This window comes from Python bivittatus, unplaced genomic scaffold, assembly GCF_059951505.1.
Source record: "Python bivittatus isolate LINGU-HERP-01145 unplaced genomic scaffold, Pbiv_v1 ctg000700_np1212, whole genome shotgun sequence".
NCBI lineage: Eukaryota > Metazoa > Chordata > Lepidosauria > Squamata > Pythonidae > Python > Python bivittatus.
This window is the reverse complement of record NW_028277098.1, coordinates 69,156,111-69,181,878: the sequence shown is the minus strand read 5'-3', so window position 1 is coordinate 69,181,878 and position 25,768 is coordinate 69,156,111. Positions and strand designations below refer to the sequence as shown.

General features: G+C 38.4%; 1 protein-coding gene across 1 annotated transcript in view; it reads left to right on the top strand.

Moving 5' to 3' along the window:
- The window catches only part of RSBN1 (round spermatid basic protein 1), a 38,385-nt gene that overhangs the window by 6,007 nt on the left and 6,610 nt on the right, over positions 1–25,768 (top strand). The window contains exon 2 of the mRNA XM_088154401.1: positions 17,029–17,699. Coding sequence (XP_088010527.1) covers positions 17,029–17,699 — 671 coding nt within the window. The remainder of the gene's footprint in view (positions 1–17,028; positions 17,700–25,768) is intronic.

Genomic DNA, 25,768 nt, shown 5'->3' with positions numbered 1-25,768 from the left:
GTTTTCAAAAACCCTTAAATTTTAAGGAGAAGACATTGAAGTATCTCTTTTGTCTGTATGACAAACAGTATCTCTTCCTCTTGAAGGTGTTCATTGTATATCTTCACCCATCTAGCACTTACATTGGTTGGTTGTGAATGCCTGCTTGTAGCTGATCATTCATAACAAGAGGGTTCATAACGGAATGGAGTGAATCAATGGAATATGATAATGTCTGGATACGAACTTTATATATGCATCCTGGATACATTCTTTATATCAAACAGGATATAAACTAGCAAACATTGGAAGAGGTATCTTTCAGAGAATAACTAAAGATGGCAGATGCTGCTCACAAATGTAAATTTGAGGTAAGAATATACTCACTTGATCAAATTTATCAATCCTAGCTTTAATCTTAAATGATGACCATGTTCTTGTCACAAGGACCACATATTCATAACGCTCACAGTTTATTTAAAATCACAATAATTGAAACTGAAATTGAATGTATTCCATAAGGTAAGAAAGGATCAGCGTAGACAAGGAACAGGACAGCATGCCACTTTAGTAGTGTCCAGAGTGCTGTTAAAGTAAATAAACCTTCCTTTAGGAAATGAAAACTCTGTCCTAATGAAGATAGCAAAGAGCACAAACTGGGTCAGAAAAGATTTAAGATGTAAAAAGCATTTAAGGATAACATGACCCCCCCACAAAAAAGCTTTAGGGGAGATGTTAAGAACTTCTTTAAATATATTCAAAGCAGCTTGAAAAACACAGACTAGGAAAACTGGAAAACTGAAACTGGATCTAAAAAAAACAATGTGACATGAGAACCAAAACCATAGCTGAAGTTCAACAGAAACTGAAACTGAGGATTGTGGCATTATTGGGAAAAAATCAAGTGGCATGATGCTCGTAAGGCAATGCAAACAAAATTTACAATTTAGAACAGATCATCATAGGTTCTACAGGAATATTGGCTCAAAGCACCATCAAAGAAAAAAAATGAAACTTGACAGTGAAAAAAAATGGCATTTTGGGAAAATAAGATAATTGTAGAACATAAGAGAGCACAATATAGTTAAATGACAAAAATGCACTAAAAGGAAAAAAGCTATGGAAACTTTAACTGTAATGGAATTAATGGTTCAGAAGCAGTCAGAGAAAATCAAAAACTGGAATACAACTGGGATTGATGAGTTGCATGGATTTTAGCTTCAATATCTAACCAGTTAGCTGCTCAGTTAGCTAACATGCACAGTTAGTTGATCAGTTTCATGTTGCACTAAAGAATGGAACAACTAAAGACTGGATGACAACTGAAAGAAGATTTTTAATTAAAGAAAAAAGTCATACCTGAAAACTGCAGATCAATAACTTGTTTGCCTACCACATTCAGAATTATTACTGGAATAACAGTGAATTCAGTGTATGTTTATCTAAAAGAAATTTCTCTACCCGGTTGAACAAAAAGGAAACTGCAAAAATTCACAAGGGACCAAAAATTTGTTCTTTATTAATAAAACAATCCTAAATAATTCAAAATGAAAACAGGGAACTTATGTATAGCTTGGATTGATTACAAGAAAGCATTTAACTTCCTTTCACATAGCTGGATTGTGAAAAGTATACAATTTTTTTGTATCAATCAAAATTTGAGATTTTGTACAAACAGTAATGAAAGCATGGAAGACAAAGTTAATGGTGAGTGGTGATCAATTAAATGGAGTCAAAGTAAAAAGGGGGCCCTTTCAAGGTGATTCATTATTGTCCTGTCTCAGCCCAGACATGTAGACACCCTGAGTAGTTGCAAGGAGTTTTACCTAGGATTGTGTAAATATAGGCAGTGGCAGACAGAGCGTGTGTAAATGTACGCACAGAGCAGCAAAGCCCCAAATCCCTAGAGAGCTTGCCTGCAGTGGGTTCCAAATGGCTAGAGTCCAAAGCTGGGGGCAGAAGCATAGTCAGGTCATAGTCGAGAAGTGCAAGAGTCTAAAAATGGCTCATCCGCCAGTCCAGGTTCCAAGGAACAGTTTTCAAAAGGAACAGGTTCAAGAGGCAAATGCACAGAGTTCCAGCAAGTAGAGCAGTAGCTCCCAATGGAGAACAGCTGGACAGAGATGATTCTTAAATGGACCATGTACCAAGTGCAGGCAGGCAAAGGCAGGAATGCTCTTGTCATGCAAGAAGTCTTGCAGAACTCCTCTGTTCTACTCTGCATTCAACCCTGCATGCTTTAGAGGTGAGAGGAGATCCTGAATCTAGTCCCTCATCTTCTGTTGCCTCCAGCTGACTCAAATGTTCTTTGGCCATGTCAACCTCAAGGGCCTGACTGAATACCAGCTTCAGGAAGCCTAAGAATGCATCCTGAACAGCTTTCTCCCTCTCAGACTCTTTTGTCTCTGAGCTGGTCATTGCAATTATCACCTTTATTCAATTTAGTGATGGTCCTATTGACAGGGATGCTAAACAAGGCAAATCATGGCCAGTTTTCAAACAAGATCTAAAAGTCTCCCATCCTTTTTACATGATGATGCAATCAAAAGATGAATTATTAAATGCTGTTCAGATGATAGAAAATACCAGTTTGGATAGTAAATGCCAATTGTGCCAAGATCGGGATGAAACAGTTAACTGTATACTAACTGGAACTGAAAAATATTACAAAATACTGCGATTTGCAAATAGAGATCTCAAAAATTTGAGACATTAACCATCATTGGTACCAGTTGTTATTGGGGCAATAGATGCAATACCATGAGGACTTAGAAAGAATTGGATTGCCTAAATTTGGAAGAACTTAGCACAGCCCAACTGCAAATTGCATCACTGTTGGGTATCTCATATGTAATTAGATGCTACTTTACAATTCCCAAATCTTTGTGTAGGGCTCAAATAATAAAGAAGAAAACCAGCCAACATCAGCTGTGGCATATGATTAATGGAATTGGAATAATGAAAACAACCAGGCACATACAAGAACTATTATTATTATGGTTGGTTGCACAGTCAACCAGATGTTTAGATTGGATTTGGCATTTTTATTCACATACTGAATCCTTCCCAAGGACCTGGGATAGGCAGATGTTGTTGTATTTATATTTTTTACAGCAAACTTGGTGAAACAAGATTCTGTAAAAGCAAATTCTACCTCACCATGTTCATACAGTTTGAGTGTCACTAGACACATGGATGGCAGTGACTCCACTGGACCTGTCAAAGGTTTGAGGATTCAAGTATACAGTGTTCCTCATTGAAAGCTCTTGAGTAACTTTAGTAGAAGACCTATCCCTTTGTAGATTGCTAACTAGTTATGAAATAAAAAACAAGATTCTCTTCTTTGAAAAATTTATTCAAGAAATGGAATACCTCAGCAGTGTGTGTTGGGATGTGGCTTTTTAACTTGTTCATAAATGAGCTTGACTTATGGATGTGTAGTGAGTTGGCCAAATTGGTAGTGAAGCTGAACTTGTAAGGGTGGTAACACTAAAACCAATTGTGAAGAGCTCCAGAAGGATACCCTTGAACTGGGCAACTAAATGGCAAATGTGCTTCAATTTAAGTAAATATAAAGCAATGTACATTGGACTGAACCCCCCAATTTTTATGTCTGAACTGCCTATAATTTGGAAAAATATTTTGGGCTGATAGTAGATAACTCAATGAAGATGCTGATTCAAAGTGTGTCAGCTGTGAAAAAGGAAAATTCCCATGCTAGGGTTTATTTGGAAAGAGGTTGAAAACGAAACTGCCAATAGTTTCATGCCCTTATACAAATCAATGGTACATCCACATTTGAAGTAGCATGTACTGGTCTGTTTTAGAACAGACCAAAAAAGTAACTTTTCATACAGGACATAATTACCTTGTGTAACTGATTATCACATCACATAGTGATGGCTAGTAATTTCAATGACTTTAAGAGGGGTTTAGATACATTCATAGAGATTGAGGGTTGTTATTGAAGCTCAGTGTTACCTCTGGATTGTGGGCAGCATACTTACTAATATCTGTTGAAGAGAAACAGTGGTGGCAGAGGAATAATTTTCCACCTTCAGCCTGTGAGCATCCAATAAGCATTTGGTTGGCTACTGTGAGAAACAAATTGCTGGACTAGAATGGGCTTTTAATTGATTGAGTAGGGATTTGTTATAATTTATAAGGTATTATTAAATAAATTACTTTTGTGAGATGGCATAATTTTTATGTGAGTTTTTCCATCATTCTATCTCCACAACAGTAACAAAATTATTTAAGGGTTACTAATATTGTTTTGTGTAAATATTATTGTATAATGCCAAATGGATGTTGCTTATTAGTCCTATCTAGTGTGTCAGGGAATAAGGGAATTGTAGTTGAAATATTTGGAGAGCATTATGTCACCTAATTCGAGATTGAATTGGCAATATTTACACAAGTGCCATTTAAGTCTATGGATAAATAGAATCTCTAGCAGGAGAGTTACTAGGATTACGTATTCACACATAAGGCCATGAAGAGGTTTTGTTTAAAACTGTATGCTGTTGCTATACAATTTTGTTTTATTTTTTGTTTAAAGAAACATGTTAATGAAAGAATTGAGATAGAGACATTTGATCAGTATCTAGACGTAAGTGCAATCTCTGCCTTCTAGAGTATGCTGGTGAAGGTATCTCAGACATTCAGAGCTTTAGATTTGTAAGGCAGCTAAGGAAAATTTCGTGGGATTGTAAGTTCTTATATACCAATGGTATCATTTGGTGTATATCAATAGCAGAAAGAAAAGAAGCAGTTTTCCATCTTTCCATCTTATAAAAATCTTGCTGTTTACAATTGGCTGTGATTTGCTATGTATTGTTATTAAGGAATCTGTAAGAGACATGTATAGAGGAACTATGTCTGGTAATAGAGGAACTTATTCAGGAAATGTGAAATAGTGTACTGCAAGATTCTGGTTACAGCTAGCTTTAACTTGTACTAGTACAAAGTTTAACATGAATCATAGAATTAAAGAGTTGAAAGGGACCTTGGAGATCATGTAGTTCAAGTCCTGGCAAAGGTAGCAAATCTACTACTACAGCGTCCCTGGCAGGACATCCAGTCTCTGAAAGCCCTTAGTGAAGGAGAGTCCACCACCTCTCCCAAAGCAGTCTGTTCTGTTGTCGAATAGCTCTTACCATAACGGTATTTTTCCTGATGACCAGCCACAATCAACTTCCTTGTAATTTAAATTCATTGTTTCTTGTTCTGTTTTCTAGAACGATACTGAAGAATTTTGCCCTGTCCCCTATATGTCAGCTCTTCAGATACTTGAAAACAACTGTCACATTTTTCCTTAGTCATCTCTACCCAAAGCTAAACATACCTAACACCTGCAACTGTTCCTCATAAGTTTTCCTTTCAGGCTTCTTATCAACTTGGTTGCCTTCCTCTAGACATGTTTGTCAATATCCTTTCTAAAGTATGGTCCAGAACTTAGATACAATATTCTATGTGTAGTCTTACCAGTGCAGAATAGAGATGAATGATGCTTTCTGAACAAATTTGATGAACAAATAAAGGGAAATATATATATAAAAAAGGGAGGGGGGAATGAAAGAGGATATGAATGAGAAAAAATGCACTTATGAGGATGATAACTACAAAAATTGAGGATGAGAGAAAGATTGTATAGATATAGAAAATAGGGAGAACAAAGAACAGCTAAGGTTAAAAAAAGCAGAGAAATAGTGATTTTTATGGAAATAAAAACAATGTTTTAAAAGTGTGTGAAGAAAGCTAAACAATGAGCCTCCAGCAGATTAAATGGAATTTAAAAGTGATGAAATGATTCAGGATGGACACTGTAGTGCAGCAACACTGCCAGAAGTATCTTAGAGAATTGTTTGGGAATGATAGTGATATACAGATAGTCCTCACTTAATGGTAATTGGGACTGGAATTTCCATCGCTAAGTGACACGGTCGTACAGCATAACATCACGTGACTGTGCCTCTTAGTGACAGCAGTGACAGCACTTCAGTTGCTGTCATTAAGCGAATCACATGCCATTGTTAAGCGTGACATCACATGGTTGCTATTTGCAACCTCGTTTTTTTTAGATTTTTTTTTATCCCACCTTTATTATTTTTATAAATAACTCAAGGTGGTGAATATACCTAATACTCCTCCTTCCTCCTATTTTCCCCACAACAGCCCTGTGAGGTGAGTTGGGCTAAGAGAGAGTGACTGGCCAAAAGTCACCCAGCCAGCTTTCATGCCTAAGGTGGGACTAGAACTCACAACCTCCTGCTTTCTAGCTTGGTGCCTTAACCATTAGACCAAACTGGCTCTCTTGCTGGCCTCCCCATTGATTTTGCTTGTCGGAAGCCAGCAGCGAAGGTAGCAAGTGGTGATCATGTGATCACGGGATGCTGCAAGGTTGTAATTGTGAGCCGATGCCCGGAGTGTGATCACATGACTGCAGGGACACTGTGATGGCCACAACTATGAGGACTGGTTGTAAGTTCCACTCATTCAGCACTGTTGTAAATTTGAATGGTTGCTGAACCAGTGGGCATTAAGCCAGAACTACCAATATTGAAGAATGGAATTGAAACAAATGCAATGAGAAGAAATACTACAAAGAAAACAGATGAAAAGGAAGTCATATATTGTGAGAATGTTGAAGAATGGTAAGGCTGCAAGTATAAATAGTGTTAACCAGAGAAATGCTAAAATATTACTGTAGTTTGGTTATGGGGTAGCCGTATTATTTATTTACTCTGTGTGTGTGTGAAGACTGCACCTATACCTGATAATTGGAGGAAAGCTGTTACTCTTCCCCATTCAGAGGGAAACGTAGCAAGAATGGATGCAAAAACTACAGCCTGGGAAGATGTTTGGCAGAATTCTGATTAAAAGGGTATGAGAGGAATTAATGAGCAAAATTTGGGAAGTGCAGTGCAGCTTTATGTTGGGCAGGAGGTATGCAGACCAAGTTTTTATTCTTCATTAGGTCATTGGTATGAATATGAGAAAGTAAGTTTATGGTACATTTATTGATTTAGAGAATGCATGTGATAAAATGGTAATGCTGCAGGTTTAAATGGTATTACCAGAGAAATGTTAAAATATTAATCTGGTTTGCTTATAGAGAGCCAGTTTGGTATAGTAGTTAAAGGTCTAACTGTTTAGCTGAATGAAAATCTGGAAGGCTGTAAGTTCTAGTCTCCTTTAAGTATAAAAGCCAGCTGAGTGACTTTGGGCCAATCACTCTCTCAGCCATAGGAAGAAGGTACTAGCAAGCCACTTCCACAGTGTTATCAAGAAAACTGCATGGTCTTGTTCACATATTGTAATTACCAGGAGTCAGAGTTTATTCAGTGGACCATAACAAGGACAACAACCAATGTTAAAGTAAACAGGCTTGTATTTGTAATGTTTTGTGTGAATATGATATTGAAGGTTGGTTCCTGAATGTAATAAGAATAGTATTTTTGATGGAATGATTAGCAAATGTTGCAACAGTGAGCAGAGATCAAGGCAAGGATTTGTGATGTCCCATTTAATGTATTTTGTAGAAGTTTATCGAATATCCAGCTGAAGATTCAGGTAGAGTTGGGGGCAGATTCTCTGGATCTGAAATAATGTACAGGTGTTAGGAAAATGGAATGCTTGAAATAATACCAATGTGCAGTCTTCCCAATGTTTTCTTTGTCCTCTCTGGATAATTGCTGATTTGGCATATATACAGTGGTGCTTAAAGGTTTGTGAACCCTTTCAAATTTTCAATATTTCTGTATAAATATGACCTAAAACATGATCTGTTCTTCATATAAATCCTAAAACTAGATAAAGAGAACCCAATTAAACAAATGAGTCAAAAACATTATACTTGTTCATTTGCTTATTGAGGAAAATGATCCAAAGCCACATATTTGTATGCGGCAAAAATATGTGAACCTCTAGGATTATCACTTCATCTGAAGGGGGAAATTAAAGTCAGGTGTTTTAATCAATGAGATGATAATCAGGTCTGAGTGTGGGAGGTCCTGCCTTACTTAAAGAACAGAATTCTGGCTATTCACTATCTAAGTCTGATTTTCACAACATAGGCATGTGGAAATGTGTCATGGCTCGAACAAAGGAGATTTCTGAGGACTTCTGAAAAACAATTGTTGATGCTCACCAGGCTGGAAAATATTACCAAACTATTTCCGAAGAGTTTGAACTCCACCAGTTCACTGTCAGGCAGATTGTGTACAAGTGGAGGCAATTCAACACCATTGTTATCCTCCTCAGGAATAGTCGACCAACCAAAATCATGGCATGTAATACTCCAGGAGGTCTCAGTAAGCGCAGGATAACATCTAAGGAATGAAAGGCCTCTCTTGCATTGGTGAATGTAAGTGTTCATGAGACCATCATCAGGAGAACACTGAACAACAGTGGTGTGTAGGGCAGGGTTGCAAAGAAAAAGTCACTGCTCTCCAAAAAGAGCATTGCTACCTGTCTACAGTTTGCAAAAGACCATGTGGATAAGCCAGAAGGCTTTTGGAAGAATGTTCTGTGGACAGATGAGACCAAAATAGAACTTTTTAGCTTGAATGAAAAGTGTTACGTTTAGTGAAAGTCAAATACTGTATTCCAGCATAAGAACCTTATCCCATCTATGAAATATGGTGGCAGTATCATGGTTTGGGCCTGCTTTGCTGCCTCTGGACCAGGATGGCTTGCCATCATTGATGGAACTATGAATTCTGAATTGTACCAGCAAATTCTACAGGAAAATGTCAAAGTATCTGTCCTTGAATTGAAATCCAGGAGAAAGTGAGTCATGCAGCAAGACAACGACCCAAAACACACAAGTTGTATGACCAAAAAATGGTTAAAGGAGAAGAAAGTTAATGTTTTGGAATGGCCAAATCAAAGTCTTGACCTTAATCTTATAGAAATATTGTGGAAGGATCTGAAGCAGGCAGCTCATGTGAGGAAACCCATCAACATCCCTGAGTTGGGTGTTCTGTAAGGAGGAATGGACTAAAATTCCTCCAAGCCGATGTGCAGGATTGATCAACAGTGATTGGAAATGTTTAGTTGCAGTTATTGCTTCCCAACAGGGGCGCACCAGTTACTGAAAGCCAAGGTTCACATACCTTTGCCACATAGAAATATATAGCTTTGGATTGTTTTTCTCAATAAATAAATGAACAAGTATAATGTTTTTGACTCATTTGTTTAACTGGGTTCTCTTTATCTAGTTTTAGGACTTGTGTGGAGAACAGATCATGTTTTAAGTCATATTTATGCAGAAATATTGAACATTTGAAAGGGTTCACAAACATTTAAGCACCACTGTATGTCTGAAAAGCTTTTGATTGATAGATAGTTAAATAAACAGATAGCTTGTATGATAGCAGGTGTGAACATGGTAAATTTACAATAACTTTTAATTGTCTAACTGTTCTGGATTTTTTAAAAAATAAGGTGAAAATAATGCTTAAAACTGATAGATTTTCTGCATTCTATACAAATACAGAATTTCTTCATGTGTATTTTCTTAAGCCCTTTTTATTATTTTAGTTTGCTGAAACTTTTATTTCTTAGCCACAGTAGCTGGTTCTAGTATTAGAATAATGTTTTGTGTGAAGTGGCATGTTGGATTTGTGTTTCTTGAATAAGCACAGTAGCTGGATTTGAACATCATATTAAGTTAAAAGCAACAAATCACTTTACTATGGTTTGTGAAACAATAGCCTAGTTAAGCAGATAAACAAGGAACTTTCTTTCCAAGTTATCTTTCAATATTCTTTTCTTTTATATAATTAACTATCTGTCAGTTGTGTATCCCTATTTTGCACAGTTGTGTTTAATAGATATGTTATACCTGATTGTGTATAACCTAAAACTGGTATTAAATTACTATTGTTGCTTAAATGGAATTTGTTTTGGAATCCAGGATGATGACATCCTTGCAGTTTCAATACAAACAAATTGGTTTCCTTTAGCATAATTCAGAAGATATAAAATAAGTACTCTCTTTTAATAGCTGCAAATTGTAATGCAACTGCAAACAAATAGTAACCAGAAAAATAAAAACATGTGTTGGCCATGTATTGCTGATTCCTTGCCTAAAATACTGCAAGCTTTGATGATTTTTTCTTTGTAAATTGGGCACAATTTTTTGCTTTAAAATTTTGCCGCGAATTGTATGGTTATTCGTTAATTTTAGCCTTTGAGACTGCTGTATGTGGAATTTAACTAAAGGCCATAAGCAATTTTAGTAATACTTTGTTAATTGCTACCGTTTCTTTACTAAATAGTGCTTTCATTACAAAAGTATGTCTTCCTTTTTACTCAGTGTTTCTGAAACTTGTCATTTCAATTTACTGACGTTTGTTCTCAGCAGTAAAGTTAGGCACCTGTCTGAGTTGTGGTTGATATATTCATAAACTTATTCTTTCTTTATATGCTGCAACAAGTGGACAGTACTTAAAAATAACTAATTTTTGCTGTATATGGTAACATATTGTGCTGCATTGGCTTTTTGTAATTCCTTGGCTTGTTTTCCCTGTTCCTTCTAGTAGTTTCTCCAATTACTTCTATGCACACTCATTTGAAAATAAGCCTTACTAATTTGGTGGCACTTGCTTCTAAGAAAATACTTCCTGCATATATTTCTTTCAGGTTACCAAATTAGCAGATAAGTATTTGGTCAATATCAAAAGTTCATCTCAATACTTTGTTATATATCCTTTGTTGGCAATGACAGAGGTCAAACATTTTCTGTAAGTCTTCACAAGGTTTTCACACACTGTTGCTGGTATTTTGGCCCATTCCTCCATGCAGATCTCCTCTAGAGCAGGGATGTTTTGGGGCTGTCGCTGGGCAACACGGACTTTCAACTCCCTCCAAAGGTTTTCCATGGGGTTGAGATCTGGAGACTGGCTAGGCCACTCCAGGACCTTGAAATGCTTCTTACGAAGCCACTCCTTCATTGCCTGGGCGGTGTGTTTGGAATCATTGTCATGCTGAAAGACCCAGCCACGTTTCATCTTCAATGCCCTTGCTGATGGAAGGAGGTGTTCACTCAAAATCTCACAATACATGGCCCCATTCATTCTTTCCTTTACACGGATCAGTCATCCTGGTCCCTTTGCAGAAAAACAGCCCCAAAGCATGATGTTTCCACCCCCATGCTTCACAGTAGGTATGGTGTTCTTTGGATGCAACTCAGCATTCTCTCTCCTCCAAACACAACGAGTTGAGTTTAGACCAAAACGTTCTACTTTGGTTTCATTTGACCATATGACATTCTCCCAGTCCTCTTCTGGATCATCCAAATGTTCTCTAGCAAACTTCAGATGGGCCCAGACATGTACTGGCTTAAGCAGGGGGACACATCTGGCACTGCAGGATTTGAGTCCCTGGCAGCATAGTGTGTTACTTTGGTCCCAGCTCTCTGCAGGTCATTCACTAGGTCCCCCCATGTGGTTCTGGGATTTTTGCTCACCGTTCTTGTGATCATTTTGACCCCACAGGGTGAGATCTTGCATGGAGCCCCAGATCAAGGGAGATTATCAGTGGTCTTGTATGTCTTCCATTTTCTAATTATTGCTCCCACAGTTGATTTCTTCACACCAAGCTGCTTGCCTATTGCAGATTCAGTCTTCCCAGCCTGGTGCAGGTCTACAATTTTGTTTCTGGTGTCCTTCAACAGCTCTTTGGTCTTGGCCATAGCGGAGTTTGGAGTGTGACTGTTTGAGGTTGTGGACAGGTGTCTTTTATACTGATAACAAGGTCAAACAGGTGCCATTACTACAGGTAACGAGTGGAGGACAGGAGCCTCTTAAAGAAGTAGTTACAGGTCTGTGAGAGCCAGACATCTTGCTTGTTTGTAGGTGACCAAATACTTATTTTCCACCATGATTTGCAAATAAATTCTTTAAAAATCAGACAATGTGAGTTTCTGGATTTTTTTCCCCATTTTGTCTCTCATAGTTGAGGTATACCTATGATGAAAATTACAGGCCTCTCTCATCTTTTTAAGTGGGAGAACTTGCACAATTGGTGGCTGACTAAATACTTTTTTGCCCCACTGTAAGTCAGTATCTGTAAAGGGTTTTACCTGTATCTGGTCGACTTTGCTCCATCACTGGGAATCTTTTGTCTCATGACATCTCTTGGAGCTCCACAGTGAACTGAGGAGCTCTACAAGATCCGCAACCACAGTGAGTCCACACAGATGCCATTTGATCTAAGGGTCCTTCCACATGCTCATTGCAAGCTGCAACTAAGGCCTCAGCTGAACCATGTGCCAGAGTTTTGGGAAAAACCGCGCACACCTTCTGAAACCACAATGGGTCCATCAGTCATCTGGGACAGGCCAATCAAATAGGCCCTATCTCTCTGCAGTGGGGGACAACCACAGAGAACCCCAGGACCAAAAGGGTGTGATCTGTCCATGACAAGGGAATAATATCAACATCTCCCAACCCAAGATAACCACACCACTGCCCTGAGACAAAAAAACAAATCTAAGGTCCATGGTTGCCATGTGGCCATGAACTCCTTGGCTACCTCTGACTCTGGACCCAGAGAGGGCTGGGGAACTCTACTTGGCTACAGAATCAAGGAGCTTGGGCAGGGATGCTGCTGCACTGCAAGGGGGAAGGTAAGTGTGCAGCAGTCCTACCTAATCCCTGTGGCCCAATCTCACAAAGAGGGTCTCATATCTGGCTGTCTGGGGCAGCACCCAGAAAGGCAACCAGAAAGTCCTGGATATAACTTCCCCAGTCCTATCCCAGGATTGTAGCTGGTGCCACAACCAAAATCCAGGAGGGCACATTTTTGAGAGGGAATCTTCCCCCTCCCCCAGTGCCCAACCACATTTTGGTGATACATGCCAAGTTGGTTCTTGTATCTACCGTCGAGTCATGGATAAAGTAGCTTTATTACAGGCTGACCTAGCATTAACCAGTAACAGCCAGAGAGCAAGGCTACTGAAGTTCCAGAGAGCAGGTCTCGGGACTGAGTCCCAGGTCCAGAATGCAGTATTTGTTTTAGACACTGAGGCTGCTTTCCCTGTGGGTGGCCTAGCATCACAATACTGCCCCTGCCATACCTCCCCATTATAATCCAATTCCAACACTCTGCTGTCTCATCCCCTGCCCCCCAAGCAAAGGGGATATATCAGTGAAACTCAACCAAACAGGGATATGGAAGCCCCAACCAGATTACTGGCACTTTAGACAAACACACAGTGCCTCTATCTGGGCAGTGCCACCATCCCACATCACCCAGATCACACATCCCACTCCACTCTAACTCTGCCCCCTGCTACCCCATTCTCATCTGGGCTGCAAGGGAAGGTTTATATCTCTCCCCCCACCCCCACCCTTAATCAAGGGCAGCTGGCAAGTCCATCTCACCCAGCCCACATTCCAACACAGTCCAGATCCTTACATTTTGGCTGCCAGCAGCCATGATGTAAGTCACATCAGCCTTGGCCTCTCCACCACAAGGCTGATTGCAGACTGTCTCAGTCTTGAGTCTCTGAAATGAGACAGAGAGAACCACCAAGAGGGCTGTAGTACCATGAAGCTAATAGAGTGACAGTTGCAAAACACAAACTAGAGGGCTCTGTCAGATCTCATGCAGGTATTATAACCAGTTAGTCTTTTTTGTAGTTGTCTTATTTTCATAACTACTTGGGGATGGGGATGGATGAATTTGTTTGTTGATTAAAAATATGGCTACCAATAAGGCTGTTACAGAACAGAAAACATGTAACCCCAAATTTAATGCATGAATCACCCTACTCCTTGAAATTGTAAATTACACACAAAAGCACGGATGAGTTTTCTAATGGCTCTGTAACTAAATTGAGACTTCAAGAGAGTTTTCAGTCTACCCAACTTTGTCTATTAAAAATGTATCACTAGGTGCTGTTGGAAAATTTATATGGGAATACTGAATTAGAGAATTATTTATTGGAATGCTTATTCATTTTTCTATTGCACCTTTATATCCATAGGACAGGAGTTCTCAAACTTTGTATTGTGATCTCCTAAAATGATAAATGAACTTGTGTGATCCCCTCATGAATAAAAAAATAATTATTTCATCAGGGCTTCTTAAACTTTGTAGTATTGTAACTGTATTACCAGCACTGTGGACTTCTGAGGGCAAAATGGAGAACAGATTCAGAGTGAGTTCTAAAAGTGCTCCTGCTTTCCTTATGAAGGTGATTCCCCTCCAAGTTTCCCCAGCCTTGAAAACTTCTACCATAGAGCACTCAAAATAAATTATGTGTTCCAACTATCTGAAATGAAGTATGTGGTATGAGGACAAAAGATGTTCTTGATATGCCCTATCTTCAGGAAGCTTTTTCTAGTGAAGAATTATCTCACATTGCATGTGTATAGTATCATCATTAAATTATTGAATCTAGAACTCCTGAGTCTTAGTCCAAATCAGATTGGAGCCATAGAATTTACTAGGTGATTTTTGGCCAATCACTATCTCACAGCCCTACTTATCTCTCAGGGTTGTTGTGAGGAGAAATTAGAAGAGAGAGTGCACCACTGAGATACTGAAAGAAAGGTGGGATATAAATCTAATGATAATGTTTTTCAGAATGTTTAATGTCAAAGTGTTTTCATGCTTTAATTATTTGTTTTATGCTTTTGTATGCGTGTTTTCAAAGATTTTGGTGCTGCTTTAGAATTGAGTTGAGGGATAGGATATAAATCTGTCCTTTAGCTTTTTGCTATGAAAAGATTAGTTTTCTGACACATTGATTATGTGACATCAAATCATTGTTAACTCTTACTGGCCATATAGGTAGATCTTAAAGATGATCTTTTCCCAGTCTGGCCCTTCAGGTTTTCTAATGGTGCACCCATTCCCACTGAAATTGAGTCCATCCATGCTGTTGGTCATCCTCTTCCTCTTTCTTTCCACTTTTTCCAGCATTATGGACTAATCAAGGCAGCTGGGTCTTTGCACACTGGGTCTAAAATATAAAAATTTGAGTCTGATCATTTGTGACTTGAGTAAGAACTTTGGATTGATTTGTTGTATGATCCATTATTTTGTTTTCTTGGTTGTCCATGTCAAGAGTTTTCTCTAACACCAAAGCTCAAAGGTGTATTCTTTGTATCCTTGCTTCTTTAAAGTCCACTTTTACTACCATATAGCATCACAAGAAAACATTGCCTGCATGTTTCTGATCTTTTTAGTATAGATACTTCATGGCATCTGAATATTTTTTCCAAGGCCTTCATTTCTGTTCTACCAAGTGCTGGTCTGTGGCATATTTCTTGACTCTGTTCCTTTACTGGAGATAATGCTAAGTGGAAGAAGCTATCCACCACTTAAGTGTTTTCATTAGCAGTTCTTAGGGTGTTTGCAGTACCTGTTGTTATTAGTTTGGTCTTAGTTATATTTAACTGTGGTCCCATTTTTTCACTGTGGTCCTTGATTTTCATTACAGGTGGTCCTCAGTTAACAACCATAATTGGGACCGGCAACTCTGTTGCTAAGTGATGTGTGTAAAGTGAAAATCATGTGACTGACTTATGATAGCAGTTCCAGTTGTTAAGCAAATCATGTGTGGTCATTAAACATGTTGTCACATGACCACAATTCGAGACTTCCTGTCAGCTTCCCCATTGACTTTGCTTGTTGGAAGCCGGCAGTGAAGGTTGCAAATGGCGATCGTGTGACGGTGGGACGCTGCAATCATTGTAATTGTGCACCGGTTGCCAAGTGTCCAAATTAAAATGATGTGACCATGGGGATGCTGCAGTGGCTGCAGTGTCAAGGACTGGTCATAAGTTTCCTTGTTCAACACCATTGTAACTTCGAATGGTCACTGAATGAGTGGTTACTAAGCAAGGACTAACTATATTAGAACTTGAGGATCATTCACATTTTTAGTTATCATAGTAGTATACATTATTGGTGTTTCTTCTTCCAGTTTTAAAACCACACTCATCATCTTCTAATCCAGCCTCATCGATATATTTTCAGTATATGGGAGAGAGTATATAGCTTTGTCTCACTCCTTTGCTGACCTGGAGCCAGTTCGTTTTGCTATGTTCAGTCTGGACTTTACTATCCTCCTATCCTTTGTATACTGAAGGTTTGCATTGTAATATATGTTATACAAATTAACTGTGCTTAATATTTTTCAGTTGTGAGGAAGAGGCAAAGAGATAGATGGGATATTGATTCTTTGGGATCCGGTTGTTAAGCAAATCATGTGTGGTCATTAAACATGTTGGAATTCTTTATCCAGTCACTTCTCTGAATTTTGAACAGGCATTGCTCACCTACAGTAGCTGTATTTCTACCAAATTGGAGTATACATGTAGATATACATTCTTACTCACTGATTTTGGACTCCTGTCCTGGAAAACCTTCTGCCTTCCAATTGCACTTACTCTAATTAAGAAGACAAGTATCTTCATCTTCACTTTTAGCTGAAGTCCTCAGAGAGAGGCATCAGAAAGGGTTAATTTATAATATCAATAAAAATAATATAAATAAGTCCAGGTTTAATCTAGTTTATGATGTCCAGAGTTATAATTGGTTATTATGTAACCATCTTTGGGACAAGCAAGAATATTCTGTTATCCTATACATTAAGAGGATGTCTGTCTGGTTTGGACTGTGCTTCATATTAATCCATTGCTGCCACCTGTACTAAACAAAAATTTGAAACCTGTAGACATTGTGCATGTAATGAAAACTGAGCTTATTTCCTTGAATTTTGCAGCATTCACATAATATTCATGCAGATAATTCACAAATAAGCTTAATGTATTAATGTAATGGTTTATAGAAAGATAAGTATACTCATTCTCCTTGAACTGTTTTGTTGCACAGATGACCTGCAGGAGTACTAATGATAAAGCAGCACTATTAAGAAGCATTTTCTTATAACAGTAGTAAATTTTTAAAAGTAAACCTTTATATTAACATTTTTCAGTGAAGAACTGATGCATCATTGAAAAAATACATAATTTTATCTGATACTTTTTTTGCAACATAAATATCTTATTTTCTTACTACTTTTAGAAACCCGAGATGAAAATGGCAAGACAGAAAGATCTGACAGTCTTATTGTAAAGAAAATAAAGAAGAAGAAGAAAAAGAAACACAGAGAAGACATGAGAGGGAGGCATCTGAAAATGTACAACAAAGAAGTACAGACGGTGTGTGCTGGTCTTACCCGTATCAGCAAAGAGACTTTGACTCCAGGGGAGAGTGATAATTTGGAAGAGAACAAGGAATCTTTTAGGTATCTAAAAGATGAACAGCTGTGTCAGTTGAATGTGGGCATGCAGGAATATAGGATACCCCAGGGGGTACAGTCTCCATTTACTACCCACCAGGAGCATTCTGTTCGCAACAGCTTCTTAAAAACAGGCACTAAATTTAGTAATTTTATTCATGAAGAACATCAATCAAATGGAGGAGCTCTGGTTCTTCATGCCTATATGGATGAACTCTCATTTTTGTCTCCAGTGGAGATGGAGAGATTTGCAGAAGAGTTTCTTGCTTTGACATTCAGTGAAAATGAGAAAAATGCAGCTTATTATGCTCTAGCTATAGTTCATGGGGCAGCTGCATACTTGCCGGACTTCTTGGATTACTTTGCTTTCAATTTTCCCAGCACTCCAGTGAAAATGGAAATCCTTGGCAAGAAAGATATTGAAACAACCACCATTTCAAACTTTCACACTCAGGTAAGAGAAATTACTCCAAGATGCCTAAATTTGAATCTGGTGTTGATGAGATGATTGTAAGGAATATTATTCAGAAATTTGAGCCAAATTTCAGAGTGCTTTCTCTTGGTAACCTTTGGCACCTCCATTTGCCTATGCAGTCTGCGTTTCAAATACAGCCCAACATTACTTTCACACATTTCAATTCCATTGTACCCCTCCAGACGTTGCCTCTACAAGGTATAGTATTCCTTTTAATTTTAAGACATAGATATAATAAGCCTTTACTGATAATCTGAGTCTTTATTACATACAATTTTAGTGCCAACACAAAAGGACTACCATGAGGATTGCATTGTTACAAAATGGCTGATGAGAATGCCCTAATCTATGAGAGCAAGCAACTTTCTCTTGAATCAGTATAAAACAGAAATTAGGTTACAGTCTTAAATGGTAGAAAACATAAGTTGCTCCCACAAGGTACCGAAAAATTTCACAGAAGGAAATTTAGTATGATGCTCAGACTATCCTTTCTGCCCCCTCCCCGCTAAACCACACATGCTTTTACCTTCATTGATCCATGGAGGAGGCTAGGGAGGGCATTATCTTCATGCTTTTTCATTTATTTATTTGTTTGTTTGTTTATTTAATTCAGTTTGGTGCTGCCCAACTGTAAACAATTCTGGGTGGCTCACAATGCAACAAAAATATAATAAGAAATACCAAAAAACAAACTAGAACAGAAGAAAAAGAAAATAAGATAGCAAACCTGGTTGACACCCCAGCACATTCCACCAATATCTAACATTCAGCAGAGGGGACTCCAGTCACCCTACCTATCCATTGTTCATGGATGCTTCTGTATAGAATCATAAAATACAGGCCAATTTTATTAAGAGGAAGGATTTTCAGCCAAGTAAATCTAATTTTTAACATTGTAGGTAAGTAGGAATTTTTGTTAATAGCATTTGAAAAGATTTGAACAGTATTCTTAACTGCATGTCTTATTGCCCGGACTAGAATTTTTATTAGGTTTCTTACATGTTCTGCTCTGAGATCCAAGTTTCAGATCCAAGTATCAAAGGCTTAGGGATTTTTAGATATGATTTTTGTTTTCTTTTTTTTTTTTTTTAATGTTTTTTTTATTTTTACAACAAACACAAAACAAACATGAACAAACAAAAACATAAAAAGGCATAAAAAAGCATCTTCCATTTTATACCGTGTGTCAACCAGTTAAACTCGTTGGTGCCCCTTTCATAATCTTAAATTCTCATATCATCTATTCAAAATATACTTATATACTTATCAATTAACAATTATTAATCATTCATAGCTAATCTATAAAATCATATATTACAAAAATTTTTAACTTTCAATAGGATTAGTAATACATTTCCATCTATTATATATGTATATATATAATAATTAATATCAAATTTCTATTATAAAATTTCCTAATCTATTACATTTCTATATTTTCTCATCTAATCATTAATAAAAGCAAATCCCGTGTCATATAAAATTACTTATCTTCTTACTCTAATTTCAAATCTCAATTTAACTCATCTCTGCACATTCCATAATTTTGAATAACTTCCTCCTGCATAAGTACTTTTTAATTTTTCCAATTCTTAAGAGTTACAGTTCTAACCAATATCAGTTACAGTATCAATTACAGTTCTAACCAGGTTACAGTTCTAACCAGATTCTTCACTACATGTTATACAATTTTTAACTATATATCTCAAATTTATACTTTATTCCAGCGCTTGCATAATTTTGAGTTCACCCTTTTCATTCAATATCCCAAAATATCTGGCTGTTCATTCCTTTTTTCTATATCATTGGATAAGAGAAAGCAATAATAAATGTCCTTTTGAACATTCTGCTTTTGGAAGCTTCTGTCAGTTCCATCATTGTTGTATTCCCCTGATTTTTCTTTAAACATCTGCAATAGTTTCTTTCAATATTGTTTTACTTCTTCTTTTTGTGCATTCTCTTAGTACAATTTTCCATTATGATCTTGTATAATCTTTTTCTCACCCTCAGTGCCAAGAACAAATCTGTCTCTCTTCATTTATCAGTTGATTAACCCTTTTAATTCTCAGTTTATAGGCCTCACAATAATTCTGTTTAATGTTTCTGATTTCTTGTACTATTTCTTCCTTTTCCAATGATCCCGTTTTATGTTTAATTAAGTCCATTTTAGCTTTAATATCTTTTTTTTTTTTTTTTTTTTTTTTTGAGAATTTCTGCAGCTCTTCTTCCAATTTTTTATAGTCATCCTCAATAGTTTAAAGATCTTTTTCTGCATTGTGTTTCTCGTATAGTCTATTATCTTGATAAACCTTCATTGAGTCAAAGGATTCTTTATCTTTGTTCTTGCCAAAAATAAGAGAAAAAAAGAAGCAAAAGGAGAAAAAAAAAAGAAAAAAGGAAAAATAAAAAGAAAAGGAAAAGAAGGGAAAGGCTAAGCCTCTTTAAAAAAAAGATCCATCTGGGGGGGGAATAGAGAGCAAAGCAGAGCTTCTAGCAGAAAAAAGAGCTACTGCCACTAATCAAGGCTCTTGTGACTAGCTCAAACTTTCCATCTTAATGTTTTCAAAATCGCTTTCAACTCCACTTTCTTGTTTATAGTTACGGATGGCACCTGTATAAACATGCACATCCCACTATCTTTTTAGAAAGCACAGAGTCCTTGAGCGTGCGTCACAATGAAAAAAGAAAGCACTAAATCAAACCTCCAGATGGCAGTGCAACTTTCTTTCATTTACTTTCTCTTAACTCCACTTTCCCCATTTCAAAGTCAAAAAGATATAAATTTCTTATAACAATAAAGAAATCTTAGTAAAAAAAAAAGGCTTAAAATAAAGAGTTATTGAGTATTAAAAAGAGAAAGCCAATCCAGTTAAAAATATATTTTTTTTAAAAGAAAAACATCTTGTCAATTCCACTAAAAAGGGAAAGTTGAAAAGAAAAATTTTCTCCCCCTTCTTTTTTTTTAATAGGGTTCAATCTCGCCGCTTAATCCACTTTTCTTCACTTTTAAAAATCTCTTTAAGTTACTTAAGGTGTTCTCTAAGAATAGTTGAATAGTAAAAGTCCATCTCACCCAGTTGACACCCCTCTCTTCCATCTTCCTTTGGAGCTGTCCCGGCTTTCGCAGCCATTTTTGGCTGCCTCTCCTCCGCCGGCTTCAAGAGCTTCTCCTGGGATCGATCTGGGACTTGCGGCGTCCCTGAGATCCGCGGGACGCGCCCTTTGCGTTCACCATCTCTACGGGACGGCTTAGGTCCATCGGGACCGTCCGGGGGAGGAGATATCAGCTGCGATCCTGGGAGCCCAGGATCGCCCGCCGTATCGCCGCGACGCCAGCTCCGCCCTCCCAGATATGATTTTTGTTTTCTGATAGAAAATGTAATTGCTTCAGGTCAATTGTGAAGGTATATTGACAGCTACTCAACCAAGCAAAACAAAAGGATGTACAATACTTGGAGCTGGAGATCAGGAATCTATCTCTTTCTGATTCACTTTGATGAGAAACTACTACAGTTTAAATGTACATTTGGCATTTATAGATGCGGCCAAAAGTATTCGTACCTCTCCACTTTTTCCCAAAGAATCTCAATTTACCATGAAATAAGTTGAAACTGACACAAGTAAATGTAATCTACCATTCTTTATTCTATGGTCCATAGAGCAGACATTTTGCTTTTGGTGTATGACTTAACATATTCTTGTAAATAATAAAATAAATGAAAATGGCATGGGTATAATTACTGGTACCCCTGACTTAATGTTTCATAGCACACCCTTTTGAGGCAATATCTGCAATCAAACACTTTCTGTAGCTCTAAATAAGACTTTTACACTTCTCAACTAGCAGTTTGTCTTACTCTTTTTTTAGCAAATTGCTCCAGTTGTCTTAGGTTTGATGGGTTCCTTCTCCTGACTCTGAGTTTCGGCTCAATAGTGTTCTATTGGATTCAGATCAGAACTCATAGCAGGCCACTTCAGAAGAGTCCAGTATTTGCTTTTCAACCATTCTTGGGTTGTCTTAGATGTATGTTTTGGGTCATTATCCTGCTGGAGGACTCATGATCTGCAACTGAGACAGAACTTTCTAACACTGGGCATTATATTTCCCTCCAGAATGCCTTGATAATCTTCTCATTTCATTGTGCCCTGCACAGATTCAAGCCACCTCCGTAACATTATGAAACCTCCTCCATGTTTCACAGTAGGGATGGTGTTCTTTTCTTTAAAAGCATCTTTTTTCTTTGGTGAAGATAGCGTTGCTGTGACTAACCAAAAAGCTCTAATTTTGTTTCATCTGTCCAAAGGACATTCTCCCAGAAGGACTGTGGCTTGTCAACATGCATTTAGCAAACTCCAGTCTGCCTTTTTTGTCTCTGTCTTTCAGCAGTGAGGACTTCCTAGATTTTCTACCATGGAGGCCACTTTCAGTCAAACAGGGATGAATGGTGTGACTTGATATTGTTGCACTTTGATCTTGGAGGTCAGCTGGGATCTGTTTTGAAGTTTTCCTTGATTCTTTCTCCATCATTCGAATGATTCTTCTGATCAATCTGGGGTCAATTTTCCCCTTGCGGCCATATCCAAGGAGGTTGGCTTTAGTCACATGGACCTTAAACTTCTTGATAATATTATCAACTTCCGTCCAGTATCTAACCTCTCCTTTCTGGGGAAGGTGGTTGGGAAGGTGGTTGCACAGCAGCTTCAGAGGACCTTGGATGAAGCAGATTATCTGGATCCCTTTCATTTGGGATTCAGGCCTCGGTATGGGATGGAAACACTATTGGTTGTGCTTTTGGATGATCTCTGGCGAGGGTGGGGTGGGGTTTGTGCATCCATCTTTCCCCTATTTGACCTCTCTGTGGCTTTCAGTACCGTCAACCATGGTATCTTTCTGGATCAGCTCAGAGGATTGGGGGTGGGCAGTATGGTGTTGTGCAGGTTCACTTCCTTTCTCTGGGGCCAATTTCAGTTGGTGGTAGTTGGAGAGGAGAGATCCTGCCCTTGGCCTCTACTATGTGGGGTGCTGCAGGGTTTGGTACTCTTCCCTTTCCTATTTAACATCTACATGAGGCTGCTGGGTGAGCTTATCCGTCGCCATGGGGTGAGGTATCATCAGTATGCTGATGATACTCAATTATACATCTCTGCCCCTGGCAAATTAAGTGATGCTATGAATATCTTATCCTGGTGCCTGGAGACTGTGAGGGTCTGGATGGGGAACAACAGACTTCAGCTGAACACTGGCAAGACTGAGTAGCTTTGGGTTTTGGGGCCTGCTAGTTCTAGGACTATGCCATCTTTGGTGCTGGATGGGATGGCACTGCCCCAGACAGACCTGGTGCGCAATCCGGAGGTCCTCTTGGACTCACGACTCTTGTTTGAAGAGCAGGTAGTAGTCATGGCTAGGAGGGCCTTTGCACAGCTTTGTGTTTTGCACCAGCTGCACCTGTTCCTGGATTGTCTCCTGTTTGGACTTCTGTAATGTGTTCTACATGGGGCTGCCCTTGAAGGGTATCCAGAAGCTTCAGCTTCAACATCAACATAAACTTCTTTGGAGATGGTTTTGTATCTTTAACCTTTACCATACTTGGTTATTACCTTCTTCCTTTCCTTTCTGCTTTCCTTTCTCTTGTCCATGTTCTCTGTGCTGTGCACAATGACACAAAAACCCTGAGTGAAAGCCTACTTTTCTCCATTGACATAGGCTGGGTGACTGATTATGAGACTGAAGACAGCTATGATACTAATTAAATAGTCCGCTTGAGAGATCACTAAAATCTAATAATGTCTTTTAACTTCTAAAGGATACCAGTGATTTCATTTGTTTTATTATTTACAAGAATATGTTCATACCTCAAAAGTGAAGTGTCTGCTCTATGAACTATGGAATAAAGAATGGTGGATGCCATTTATTTGTGTCAGTTTCAACTTATTTCACAGCAAATTGGGATTCTTTGGGGGAAAGTGGAGGGGTACCAATACTTTTGCCTGCATCTGTATAACTAGGTATATATGCATTAAACCATATTATTATTGAACCATATGAACCAGAGTATAAAATATTACATGTAGCATCATTAAAAAGTGTGTAGGAATCCAATGCTCTGAAACTTAATAGTTTTGATATAGAAGTTTCCTTTCTGACAAATATTGTATACAACTGGCATAAGATCTTAAACTGAACTGTTAAAGTATAAATTGATCATATGTATAGATGTTTATGGACTAGCTTTGAAGAATAGTGTGACTGCCTATTTCGTTTGGGTACTTAGCATATTTCTTCTTCATGGATAGATTAATTCAAAGAAATCACTTGGGTTTTTTTTTTTTAAGTTATTGAGGTATAGAAACTTTCTCCTCCCCAATAGATCCTTGTGGATTTGTTATCTTGACAAGAAAAGATAGCAGAAAGTGATTTTGATTATAGACTTTGGATTATTGTTTAACTGTGGAATTGGTAGATAAAAAAGTATCTCTATCCCACTTAGTACTTTAGTATTGCACCTTATTAAGCTATCTCACTAGAGATAAGGAAACATCTTACAGATGTGCTTCCAGTTGGGTGTATTTTCCTCTAATTTTTTCCAAAGTAGTAGATGTTTGAATTTGGGCATCTCCTCTGTCTATTTCTTGTAAGTTTACCAAGGAACTTTTTTTCTGGTGGTTCTTTAGTTCTCTGGATTAAGAATATCTAGTCATTCGGTTTTTCATAGATGCTTTGGTATGTTTTCTTGTCTTAGATTGTGAATGCTTTTTATACAAATGAACGTAGTTTATAAGCCTTAACTATAGCTTAAGAATTATTTTTATTATTGCTGCATTACTGTTGTGCTGATCTTTCATTGCACCATCCTGAAATCCAGGATACTGTACAAATTGTATTTGTTGCAATTTACCTGTGAAAGGTTAATAAGAGGAGAGGGGAATTTCAAGCTCAGATATTTGTGTGTTCTGTATATGTTTTGTATATGCTGTCTATTCAACTGGTCCACCCATGGCGACTGATGGACCCAATTGGATTCCAAAGGGAGCTCAGGGTTATACCCGAGGGTTTGCTGCATGGTCCAGCAGAGTTCTTGGCTGCTGCCTGGAATAGGAAGGTGGCCGAGGCCTTGGACAAGATCGTGTCCGTGCGACCACTCCTAGCCCATCAAGCCTGACACTCCCTGTGGTTCACGGAGTTGTTGAGGGACTTGAAAAGGATTAAGAGGCATCTAGAGCACTGCTGGAGGAAAACAAAGACCAAACACGACCGAACACAAGCTAGAGCCATGATTAAGGCCTACCTTGTGGCAGTAAGAGCAGTGAAATGTCTACATTTCTCCACTCTTACTGCATCCTCAGAATGTCACCCAGCAGACCTGTTTTAAGATCACCCAGTCCCTTTTGGGAAAGGGGGGCCCAGTGGCCCATTTACAGGGGTGTGCAGAGGAGTTTCCTGGGTATCTGGAGGATAAAATTGCTCACATCCGGGCCCAGTTGGATACTAAGCATGCAGCATGGTCTGTAGAGATGTCCAGGGTATGGACTTGCCCTGTTATCTGGGAACTGTTTGATCCTGTTGAACCTGAGGAAGTGGACAGGGTCCTCCAAACAGTCAATGCCACCATTTGCCATCTAGATCCATGTCCCTCCTGGCTGCTTAAGGCTACTCGGGAGGTGACATGTGGGTGGGTCCAGGTTATGGTGAATTCATCCTTGAGGGAGGGAGTGTTTCCAGCGGCCTTTAAAGAGGTGCTGGTGCTTCCCCTCCTCAAGAAGCCATCACTGGACCCCACCATACTGGACAATTTCGCCCAGTTTCCCACCTCCCCGTTTTAGGGAAGGTGGTTGAGAAAGTGGTGGCATTGCAGCTCCAGAGGATCCTGGAGGAAACAGATTATCTGGACCCCTTCCAGTCAGGTTTCAGGCCTGGATTTGGGCTGGAAACGGCATTGGTTGCACTCATGGATGATCTCTGGCAGGAGCAGGATGGAGGTAGTGCAACCATCCTTGCTCTTCTTGACCTCTCAGTGGCTTTTGATACCATCGACCATGGTATCCTTTTG